The sequence below is a fragment of the Podarcis erhardii genome (genome assembly GCF_964252035.2).
Source record: "Podarcis erhardii genome assembly, chromosome: Z".
NCBI lineage: Eukaryota > Metazoa > Chordata > Lepidosauria > Squamata > Lacertidae > Podarcis > Podarcis erhardii.
In genome coordinates this window covers 20983296-20995666 of record NC_138504.1, presented here as the reverse complement: position 1 = coordinate 20995666, position 12371 = coordinate 20983296, and the positions used below count along the sequence as shown (strand labels likewise).

At 46.3% G+C, this 12371-nt stretch overlaps 1 protein-coding gene across 4 annotated transcripts in view; it reads right to left on the bottom strand.

Moving 5' to 3' along the window:
• Window positions 1-12371, bottom strand: part of SATL1 (spermidine/spermine N1-acetyl transferase like 1) — a 21687-nt gene extending 9316 nt beyond the window's left edge. For 2 of the 4 annotated variants that reach the window (XM_081848212.1, XM_081848209.1), the window contains exons 1-3: window positions 12028-12369; window positions 4922-4973; window positions 2988-3068 (exon numbers count right to left, since the gene is read on the bottom strand). In XM_081848212.1, coding sequence (XP_081704338.1) covers window positions 2988-3068; window positions 4922-4973; window positions 12028-12108 — 214 coding nt within the window. In that variant the 5' untranslated portion in view covers window positions 12109-12369. Of the gene's footprint in view, window positions 1-2987; window positions 3069-4921; window positions 4974-12027 lie in introns of all 4 variants that reach the window. The other 2 variants (XM_081848210.1, XM_081848211.1) reach the window with 2 other exon arrangements.

Sequence of the window (12371 nt, the reverse complement as noted above, 5' to 3'; positions counted from 1 at the left end):
GAAAGAGCCCTCCATTTTGCTTATCTGACTCTGGGAACTTCCCAGCATAAAACTCACATAAGTGGTGGGCTCACTATATCCCACTAGGGATGCTGTTCCACAGAACAGGAGCACTGGCAATGAAAACCCTGCTCTGAGTTGTTGGGTTAAGTTAGCTATATTGAATTGTATTCTGTCGGTGGGTTCATGCTGTTGCCTTGTTGGGCTGTGTATGTGATAAAGGGGAGCCATGCTGAAGTGAAGGCATCCTCTTCTATTTCTCCCCATGTCAGTTTCAGTCTACTGGTTAGCTTTTCTAGTAAGGCTGTTTCTAGTAAGGTGTTCCATCTTTATTCCAGACAGGTCCCTCCAGTGTCTGGCTATGTTGTTTCTGGCTGCTGAGAGTAGGTGGGATATGAGCTCTTTATAGGGTAAGTGGGCATTGTTAGCTTGGAAGATATTCAGTAGGGCATGATTTCTAGTACCTGTTTAGTTATTTTGCTTATTTCCTGTATGACTGTTGTCCAGAAGAGTTGGGTTTGGGGGCATTCCCATCACATGTGGAGGTATGAGCCTGTGGAGGTGCAGCCTTGCTAGCATTTTGGTGAGGTTCCTGGGTGTATCAGTGCCAGTTTCTGTGGTGTTGGGTACCATCTGTAAGTGAGTTTCAGAGTGAGTTCTTCTTGCTGATTAAAGGGAGGTTTAGACCACATTCTAGTCAATTGGGTGGGGTTAATTTCACAGCCTATGTCGTTTTTTGATTATGTGAAGAGGGTTTGTAGGGCTTTGGAGCAGTGTTTTGTATACTGTAGATACCATCCCCTTGCTATGTCCCGTTGTTGTTAGGAGAAGACTTTTGAAGGTGGTCAAGAGCCTAGTGGCTGCTGATTTTACTGCTGGGTTGTTTAAGGTGTGTAGTTGGTGATGTGTTAGCCAGGATATTTATTTTGTATTTCTTGTGTCAATATGGGTTTGTTATTTTTGTAGAAGTCTGCTATGTGATATAGGCCTTTGGCTTGCCAGGTTTTTATCTGGAGATTTTGTGCTGCATGGTGGAATAGTGGGTGGTAAGCCAGGGGGATTAGTGGGCATGGGGTTGGGGACAGTTTGCCAACTTCTTCTTTCTATGTAAGCATGGTCTGTGTCAGGCTTCCTCAAACTCAGTCCTCCAGATGTTTTGAGACCACAATTCCCATCATCCCTGACCACTGGTCCTGCTAGCTAGGGATCATGGAAGTTGTAGGCCAAAAACATCTGGAGGGCTGAGTTTGAGGAAGCCTGGTCTGTGTGAACCTGTTTAGTGTGGTGGGGATTTTCCTTAGTTTGTTTTGGAGGAAAGTATATGCTGGGGTAGGGACGCGGGTGGCGCTGTGGGTAAAACCTCAGCACCTAGGGCTTGCCGATCGCATGGTCGGCGGTTCGAATCCCCGCGGCGGGGTGAGCTCCCATCTTTCGGTCCCAGCTCCTGCCCACCTAGCAGTTCGAAAGCACTCCTAAGTGCAAGTAGATAAATAGGTACCGCTTTATAGCGGGAAGGTAAACGGCGTTTCCGTGTGCTGCGCTGGTGCTGGCTCGCCAGAGCAGCTTCGTCACGCTGGCCTCGTGACCCGGAAGTGTCTCTGGACAGCGCTGGCCCCCGACCTCTTAAGTGAGATGAGCGCACAACCCTAGAGTCAGACACGACTGGCCCGTACAGGCAGGGGTACCTTTACCTTTATATGCTGGGCTGGGAGTGTTTTCGATTATGTCTCTCTCCAAGTGTACCCATTGTTTCTTCTCATCTTCTAGAATGTAAGGGATTATATGGTTGGCGATGTAGTATAGTTCTATGTTGGAGATTCCCCATGCTCCTTCTAAGGTGGGGAGGTGCAGGTGTTTGGGGCTTATTCTTGGCTTTTTGTGTGAGAAGGTAAACAAGTGTTGTTTCTTCTGCCATTTGTGGAGTTGGGTTGGTGGAATCCAGATTGGAAGGGTTTGGAATAGGTAGGTTAATTTTGGAAGGGTAATCATTTTGATCACGGCTATTATATCTGAGAGAGTGAAGTTAGTATTGCTCCATCTCGTCAGGTCTTTGTTAATTTGTCACCATAGAGGTTTGTAATTTGGTGGTACAGTTTTTTGTGTTTTCTGGTTATCTGTACCCCTAAGTATCTGAACTTGGTGCGGCAGACTTTTATCTTTGTGATGTTGGTGAATTCTTTTTGGATATGGAGGGAGTGTTGAAGCACATAGCCTCAGATTTTGCAAAGTTTAACCCGATACCATTGCAAATGTGCTGAGTTCTTTGGTTAAGGTGGTTGCTGTGTTGATGGGGTCTGGTGTTGTGACCATTAGGTCATCTGAAAAGAGCCCTAATTTATAGGTTTTGTCTTTTATTTCCACTGCCTTGATGTCGGGCTGCCCAGATTCAGATTGCTAGAGGTTCCAGGGCCAGGATGAATAGGAAGGGGGGCAGTGGGCATCATTGTTTCGTGCACAATGTACTACCCATCTCCTAACACCCCTTATACTCATAGGTGGAGCAATGGATGCCAAAAATGACCTAAGTTAGTTTCTACAGACAAACACACTTTTTGATCCAGGCAGGCAGGCAAGAGGAACTCAATGCTACATTCCCTCAAGGAGGGGTATAGCTAGGGTGGGATTTGCTATGGTGAGAGTACCAAAGTTCAGATAGGGAGGCTTAGAGGGTTGCAGTTGAACTGGGAGCCTCAGCTTTGCCAGTGATGAGGCTCTCCAAATGTAATTGGACCCCTCACCCACATCAAGCCCATTCAGTATATCCAGAAGTGATAAAGTTGTAGTCCAGCAACTTCTGGAGGCCCACAGGTTCCCCACCCCAACCCACCTAGACCCTATTATCTTCTGAGGTCCTTCTCTGGGTACCCCCCACCAGATGCAGTCCAGTGGGTAGCTTCTTGAGGTGGAGCATTTTCAGTGTTGGCACTCATTCTATGGGATACCTAGTTATACAAATAAATGATAACTTTGTTTTCTTGAAAGCTTACCCTGCATTGCATCATCCTTATTTGCTTCTGCTATTAAACACTGGAAGAAAGGACGTGATCCGAAACCATCTCGAAGCAAATCTGAAATGTTTAGATAGTTGAATAAAGCACTAAAATATAGTCCCAAGATAAAAGAAGATTCATAATAGGTTGTAGTACTAAGTAGTAGTACTTACTAATACTAATTAGTAGTAGTAGGGTGGGGTGGAGTGCGAGGGAGGGAGGGAGGGAGGGTTAGGGTTTGTTGTTGGTTTGGCCTTGTTCTTGTTTTTATTATGTACCATATTTTTTGCTCTATAAGACTCACTTTTCCCCTCCTAAAAAGTAAGAGGAAATGTGTGTGCGTCTTATGGAGCGAATGCAGGCTGCGCAGCTATCCCAGAAGCCAGAACAGCAAGAGGGATGGCTGCTTTCACTGCGCAGCGATCCCTCTTGTTGTTCTGGCTTCTGAGATTCAGAATATTTTTTTTCTTGTTTTCCTCCTCCAAAAACTAGGTGCGTCTTGTGGTCTGGTGCATCTTATAGAGTGGAAAATATGGTATTGGGGGGGGGTTATCTTGTATCTTTATGTTGCAAATCGCCCCGGGAGCTACAGATGAATGGCAGTATGCAAATTTAATAAATAATAAAAATGAATATGGTTGCCACCAGCATCTTCTCAAAGTAGAATTCTGGGCGGGTGTGGGAGAGCAGCCATGATGGACTGGAGGGTGTGAAATCAGAGGTTCACCCAAACAAAATTGTATTGTTGGGGGTCTTTTCTTTGGACAGCAACATGTGAATTGTGTTGGCAAAAGAGATCAAAGGCCAAAACAGGCATCTCCACCAATATGCAGATCTGATGCAAGGCCAGACCACATGAACACCAGCCTTTTTGCTAAATCTGTTTGACCAGGGGTAGGTAGGTGCTGGTGGGTTTAAAATCCCTGCGTGTAAATAACTGGCATGTTAGGGAGATGTTAGACTAGTCTAATCTTAGCCAACCATAGCGTTGTCCAAACATCTTGGAGTCCAAACCATTCAGAAGGTGTCACATCATTCGAGCTAGAACCATCTTCCCTCACATTAGTTTTCTGTGAGCCAAATTACACTTGAAATGTGGATTTGCACAATGTACAAGATTTCTTCCCCCCCCCTGCAAATTGCAGTGTGTGTGTGTGTGTGTGTGTGTGTGTGTGTGTGTTAGAAAGACGATCAAATCAGGACCATAGCAAGGATGGAAACTGGTTCAATTCCATCTCAGTTCTTGCTCTGATCCTAAAATTACCACCAGCATCCTGCCACCAGGTGATGCAAGTTGTATATAAAAATAAAGATGCCTGCCTTGAAGGGAGGCAGAAGTGAGGGAGCCCAGGCCATCAATTGGCATAAGAGGATGTCAGTCTCCACCTTATATAATGTATTTGTTTTAGTGTTTTAAAATTGTAAACTGTGTGGTTCTTCACCTGAGAGACAGGGCCGAGTACTTGATCGCATGTTACGCTCTGAAGAAGGCCTGGAGGTCAAATAAATAGCAGCCTCCTAAATTTAACACAGGGACGCGGGTGGCGCTGTGGGTAAAACCTCAGCGCCTAGGGCTTGCCGATCGCATGGTCGGCGGTTCGAATCCCCGCTACGGGGTGAGCTCCCGCCGTTCGGTCCCAGCTCCTGCCCACCTAGCAGTTTGAAAGCACCCTTAAGTGCAAGTAGATAAATAGGTACCGCTTTATAGCGGGAAGGTAAACGGCATTTCCGTGTGCTGAGCTGGTGCCGGCTCACCAGAGCAGCTTCGTCACGCTGGCCACGTGACCCGGAGGTGTCTCCGGACAGCGCTGGGCCCCGGCCTCTTAAGTGAGATGGGCGCACAACCCTAGAGTCGGGCACGACTTGCCCGTACGGGCAGCGGTACCTTTACCTTTTACCTTTAAATTTAACATGCTAGGCATCTACGTTACCTGTTTCTGTTACTTTTACTGCATTAGGCATGTTTTCATAAGCAGCTAGTTCCTGCCAAGAGAAGAAACCAGAATATCACCAAAATAGCAAAGCAGACTTTAAAAACAGCAACACTATGAAAGATTGGAATGGTGTTGTTAGTGAAGGTCAGCTCCTTGATATAAGGAGAGCCTTGAGAGATTAGGCATATGCCCATCTAGTCAAGCATCCTGTTCCCGGAATTACCAATCAGATGGCCTAGAGCAGGGGTTTTCAAACAGTGTGTCTTGGCACCCTGGGGTGCCTTGGAATGATAGGGGCACCACAAGCCACACTGGCCTCTGCCCCTCCTTCCTTCCCTCCCTTCTCTGATGCCCTCTCTGTTTGCTGCAGCCGCCCTGGCTAAGCTCCCCAGGTGAATGGTGCCTCTGCCAGGGGGTACTGGTTATACCAGGAGCTGAGGCGGACTAGGCAAGCAAGTGGGTGAGGGAACCCAGCCAGCCAGTCTACCAGCCCCTGCTGTTGGGAATGGATGGACAAGTGGGAGGCCAAGCAGGCAGGCGTCGCACTAACCTTTCTTGTGCTTGTGTGGAATAACTGCCTGGGAGCTGTGTCCGGTGCCAAAGGGGAGCCTTTCCACCATGCAGGCAGAAATGCTCTGAATGCCCTGAGATCTTTGGATGAAGGGCGGTATACTGATTTAATAAATGTAAATAAATGAATAAAGGAGAAGAACTTTGACATGAGTATAAGAAGAGCATGTGGCCCACCATCCTGTTCTCATAGTGCCCAACCAGATGCCTCTGGGAAGCCTACAAAAAGGACCTGGGTGCAACAATATCCTCCTACCCCCTTGTGATTCAGAGTTAGTACATAGCCGCCATGGCTGGTAGCCATTGATTACCTTCTCTGTGAAACCAGGAGTGGTGGAAGAATTCTCACGCAAGGTTGAATATTGGTGACCCCTCCCCAACAGGGAAACTGGGACAGAGACAGAATCTGGCAAGTTTTTGGGAGGCTGGTGGCTGTGCCACCGACACAAGCAAAGTGATGGTGACAGGGATGCTTAGATTCCTTTCCAAGGTGCCATAGCTGAGCTGGGGGGGGGGGGCTTCTGGCTCATGGACCTCATTAGCCGCAGCAACTTGCCCAAATTTTGATATAATATATGACACCAGGTGTGTCTTTGGGCAAAGACAGGTTTGCAAACACCAACAACCGGCTAATTAGAAGCTGCAGTTGTGTCTGGTACTCGCAGACAAGGAATGGAAAACATGATGTGGGAGCCTCTGATAAAAGGCAAGTACAGGGAGAGAACAGCAAGCTCCACCCACGCACCTGTACCATGAAATGAAGGGGGAGACAGAAAATAGATGCTCTGTCACTCCCCCTCCTCCCGCCAGAGGCCACAAAGAATCACCATGAGAACGGAGTATGTTTTTCAACCCTGGGACATCCGAGCTTTTGAAATTATTCACTGGTGTAATGCAGTACAGGATCATGTTGACCCGCTTATTTTATTAGGAGCCTTACAGAGTATCAGAACAAGTCAATGGATATTTGTTAGGCAGATTTGTTCTATGACTTCTACTTCTATTTATGTATTTTTCGTAATCATAACAACAACAACAGCTACTACTATTTTGCTCCATAAATATTTGGGCTGTAAGCAATAGACTCTGTTGTATCACATGTATACATCTCTGCTGCCCACTGCACAAACCTTCCAATAAACAAATAAAAAAGAAATATTGTTTTTTTATGTGCAAGTTTTAAAGCAACAGATTGAGCTGGAAACAGGATGGAACAGATTTATGAGTGAAACCCTTCAAAGCAGAAACTTGGATAATTGATATTAATCATTGGAATATTCCATGCCATGAGCAACAAGATGCTGCTGCTTCTCTGTGCAACTTGCTAGCAGCCTGCTTTTTGTTCTTGTTACTTGCTGCTGCTTTTTGATTTACCAAGGAAGATATGGAGGTGTTTTCCATAACTCAGTGGCAGAACCCTGGCTTTGCAGGCAGAAGGTGCTCAGTTCAATCCCCGTCATCTCTAGTTTAAAGGAACTCAGATAGCTAAGCTGATAAATTGTTCTGCCACGGAGATACCGCCTGCAGCAGATAGTACCAGACAATATAGGCAAGTTATAGGGAAGTAATATAACGGCAGCATCATGGGTCCCTGGAACACAATCTGCAAGCTATATATTGTTCATTTCCTTGTGGTGGCTTGCATAAAGAATACATGATTCCTTCTTAACCACGGTTAGATAAGTAGCTCAGGGTTCTTTCACATATTGAACAAAGCTTCAATGTCAGTGGGGCTGAAAAGTGGTGTGTGGTGGGATAGTTTCTGAGAATGCTGGGCGTTGGAACCTTCAGATCAACCTTCATCAACTTGGTGACCTCCATATGTTTTGGACTACAAATCGAGCTCTGGCTGTGCATAGTGGGAGTCCTTGTGCAAAACATTTAGAGAGCAGCAAGTTTGTAACCTTCCTCAGACAAAAATAGGGGCTTTTCTCACTCCCTACTCCCTACTGACCCTCCTCAACCACTCTACATTTTTTGTGTCCCACCTCTAAAGCATTTCCAATCAGAAGGAGGGCAGGTTTCACCACCACTAGACCAATGGGACACAGCACACGCACCCTACACTGTCCTAAGGAAACCCCTTAATCCTGATTTTATTTTATTCTTCGGTAGATTTACACACACACAAAAATCGCACACAAGTAAATTTTTAGAAAGCGGCAAGATTAGAATGAACACACAAAGCATTTTTTTTTTTTTAAGAAAAAGAAAAATCGACTCCTTGCACTCTACTTCCGCTTTCTTACTACCCAGGGTGGTCCTGCCCTCTGCCTGCCCATCAGAGCTGACATGTCACAAAGGGCTGCGCTTCCGCGGTGGAAGCTTCCCCTGCTCCTTCTCCTCCTCATATGCTTTACGTCTTGGCTGATTAGGGAGTGTCCAGATGTTGTGCGGACCCCCCTGGTTGAAATTATCAATTTGTCCCTTGACACGGGGACATTCCCAGGGGAACTGAAGGAAGCAGTGGTGTGTCCACTCTTAAAGAAAACTTCATTAGATCCCTTAGACCTATCCAATTACCGCCCAGTTTCAAATCTTCCATACCTGGGTAAGGTAATTGAGAGAGCGGTTGCTGATCAGCTTGGTAGGTTTCTGGAGGAAACATCAGCATTAGATCCATTTCAGTCCGGTTTCCGTCCTGGTTTTGGGACGGCTCTGGTTGCCCTAACAGATGATCTCCGTAGACAACTAGATTGAGGCGGGTCAGGACTGCTGATCCTTTTAGATTTGTCAGCAGCCTTTGACATGGTGGATCATGATCTTCTGGACCACCGCCTCGCAGACGTGGGGATACAGGGCATAGCCCGTAACTGGTTGTGCTCTTTTATCTCTGGTCGGGGACAGAGGGTGGCACTAGGGAGGGAAATGTCGTCGCGCCACTCCTTGGTGTGTGGAGTGCCGCAGGGTGCAATTCTCTCCCCAATGCTTTTTAACATCTTTATGCGCCCCCTTGCCCAGATTATCCGGAGCTTTGGGCTGGGCTGTCACCAATATGCTGATGACACTCAGCTCTATCTGCTGATGGATGGCCACACCGACTCGGCCCCGAACACACTGACCAGATGCTTGGAAGCTGTGGCTGGATGGTTTCGTGGGAGCCGATTGAAACTAAATCCTTCGAAGACAGAGGTCCTATGGCTAGGTCGGGATGGCATGGGGATGAGGGACCAACTCCCTTCTCTTGCGGGGGCCCAATTAGTACCATTGCCTTCCGTTAAGAGTTTGGGTGTAATCCTTGACTCCTCCCTTTCCATGGTGGCGCAGGTTACAGCAACAGCCAAGGCAACATTTTTCCACCTTCGCCGCATCAAGCAGTCGGTCCCTTACCTTTCCCGCCCTGACTTGGCCACAGTGATTCATGCGACGGTCATCTCCAGGCTTGACTACTGTAATTTGCTCTACGCGGGGCTGCCCTTGAAGCTGTCCCAGAAACTCCAGCGGGTGCAGAATGCTGCAGCGAGGCTCCTCTCTGCCATGGGAGCATATTCACCCAGTGCTTTTCCAGCTGCCCTGGCTCCCGGTGGACTACAGGGTCAGATTTAAGGTGCTGCTTTTGACCTTTAAAGCCCTTCACGGTCTAGGACCCTCATACCTACGGGACCGCCTCTCCCGGTATGCCCCACGGAGAGCCTCAAGGTCCATAAATAGCAACACCCTAGTGGTCTCTGGCCCTAAGGAAGTTAGATTGGCTTCGACCAGAGCCAGGGCCTTTTCCACTCTGGCTCCGGCCTGGTGGAACGCTCTACCTCATGAGACCAGGGCCCTGCAGGATCTGATTTCTTTCCGCAGGGCCTGTAAGACAGAGTTGTTCCACCTGGCCTTTGGCTTGGAGCCAATTTGATTCCCTCCCCCCCTCTCTCTTTTTTTTCTTTTCCTTCTCCTCCTGCGATGAGGCTACATTTTAATATTTTAATGTTCCATTATTTTAATGTTGTATTTTATTTTTGTTTTTAAGTTTGTAATCATTCATCTTGTTTTTATTATTGCTTGTAAGCCGCTCTGATCCCGGCCTTGGCTGGGGAGGGCGGGGTATAAATAAAAAATTATTATTATTATTATTATCATTTACAGCAGCTGCCATGAGCTGCCCAAGGAAGGAAGCTGGCAGCAGCAGCCATGGAGAGGCAACGGATGCTCCCTCACAACCGCAGCTGCCAACACTGTCATAGCGCATGGGACAAGCGCCACTTCATCTACTAATATTAAGTTTCTTCCTAGAGACACTTGAAAATCTCTGGGGATCATCAGTTCAGGTTTTGGTTGACTGTTATTGTTGTATTGATTGGTTTTCTTTTCCTTAAAATAAAAATTATACGAACTTCAAAAATATACACACATTCCAGATTTTCTCTAAAAAACAAACCAAACCAAACAAAATATGCCAAAACAAGCACACATCTAACTCTGGGTTGCCTCCATCATTGCTGCAGATTGGCTCCTGTTTATGGAAGCTGACAAAGTCCAAACAATATTTTTCAGGGAAGTCCCAAGGGCAGTGCCAGCACTCTTGATAAATTACGTCAGTTAGTAATCCATAGCTTTCCTTAGGGCACTGGCAGAGATCAGCCCAAGACCTCTCTGTTGGTAGGAGAGATAAAATTCTTCTATATGTTGCATAATGCAACTTGTTGTGCCTGTTCCTTGGAAACAGCTCAGATAAGATAGCTTCTCTGAAAGCAACAAACCCCAATTTCTGGTTCCATATTTCAAGAGGCAAACTGCATGATTAGTTTTCCAGCTCAATATATGTTTTAATATGTACCCTGCTTTGAGACGGAGAAGGATGCACATCCAATTTTGTCTAAGAGGAACTGGTACATACCAGCTTTTAAATGTCCTGGAGCATCAGAGCAAGAGCTCTTTGCACAGAAAACAACAGGTGCACCACTTGCTATCCTAAGTGCTGTTCTGTTTGCAAAATATACACCTTGCCTTAATCACTGGAATACTGGTAATGACAACAACTAAAAGGGGTAATTCAGTTTTAAAAGAGGAAAATAAATTGATAAAACTGCTGACAGAATAGCATGGTTTGAACCAGTAGAAGAGAGTGGTGGAGGGGCCAGAAATAATAGAAACTGCATCCATTTTTTTCAAAATGCTAATTAAAGGACTGCTTTCTCTGCCTGGCTATCTCCTTGATTGCATTTGGGCAAAAAGTAAAGGGCTAAATTAGATGTGATGTTAAATGTGTTATTTGACCAAATGTGCTTGTGTAAAAAAAAAAAAATGTATACGGGTGTGGGTGGAAGGCAGGAAAAGCACGCGGGATCGCAATGATCGTGGGCGAAGAGGAGGGGTTTGTCATTCTTAGCAACCATTAACAGCACAGACCTGTGGATGTTTATTCAGAAGGAAGTCCCGCCGAGTTCAATGGGGATTACCAACCACAGAGAGCCAGTGTGGTCTAGAACCTGAAAAACCAGGGTTCATAATCCCCATGAAGTTTTCTGAGCAACCTTGGGACAGCTATAGTCTCTCAGCCTAACCTACATCACAAGGTTGTTGTCAGAAGAAGCATGCATGTTACGTCAAGCTTGTAAGAGGAAAGTGGGGTGGGGATATAAATTTAATGAAATGAAATAAATAAACTTGGCTGTGCTGTAACAGCCCAGCGCCGTCAGCCCTCCCTGCTCCCTCGGCTGGCCCCTGGGGGGAAGCCATTCCATCAGACAGCCTGACCAGGAAAGACAAGAAGCAGAGCATGCTTGCTGCTGTGCTGGCAGAAGTCACACTCATTAGTGTCACCCATGGCATTACAGCCCCTAAAGACTTTTATTTTCTTGTCTGCTTTTGTATAAAATGAACCTATTAATTTTGTAAATGGCATTGGTTTTGCATTGGGGATTATTATGTGACTGGTTGTGGTGGTTTTATGTGGCTTTGCTATCTGCTGTCCTCTTCGTTTTATACAGTATTTAAAGAGTTTTCACAAATTATGTATTATTTTGATTGCCTAGTTTATAAAGTTTTATAGTGGCTTCCTTCCTTCCTTCCTTCCTTCCTTCCTTCCTTCCTTCCTTCCTTCCTTCCTTCCCTCCTTCCTTCCGAAATTACCGCAATCATACTTATCTGCCAGACTAGCAGTTTATAGGATTCGACTGTGTTTCATGACATTCCCAAGCCCAGGGGTCACCAGTGGATACAATAGCATCTTGGAGAACTCCTCAGGGTAGCCCTGGTCATCAGGTAGCGAAGGTAATTACCCTTTTCTACCTTGAGGAAAGAGTGGAAGAGTGATGCTCTTTCTCACTTCCTCTTTCAGTGCTCAGATTAATTTTCTTGGATCCAATTTTTTACTCTGATCCAATTTTTACCCTAATATTTTGGAAGAAGGAAGTGTGTGTCTTTGTGTGTTTCTCTGTTCTTGTCTTTGGGTAGGGATGGGCAGATTCAGGGGTATGGGAGAGAGATTCAGGGGAAAGGGAGGCACCCATGCAACTCATTCAAAAATCCAAATGTCTCCAATGGCCTAAAAATCGAACTTTCCTTCCCTATAGCCTCTCTTCCCCTCCCCAACCCCCGCTTACTTTGATGAGACGCAGGATTTCCCTACAGTCCCGCGGTTCTGCTGGACGAACCCGGAAGCGGTTCAGAGAGTTGTCAGACATCCTGAGAGCATGAAGCAGCAAGGATGCTGATCACTTCCCACAAGGGAGCTTGAGTGCTGCTGGGCCTCTCCTTGGGGGACTGACTTCATTCACCATCTCCAACGGCTATTGTTAGCCAAGGCACAAAAAATAAAAGGTGGGAAAAAGATGTTATTCCTCCCCACCCTTCCCCACCCTGTTTTCTCCTTCCCCCTTTACATAGGTGGGGATTTGACTTCCTGCTGCTGCCCAGTTTCCATCCCACCTTGTGCTTCAGTTGGTGG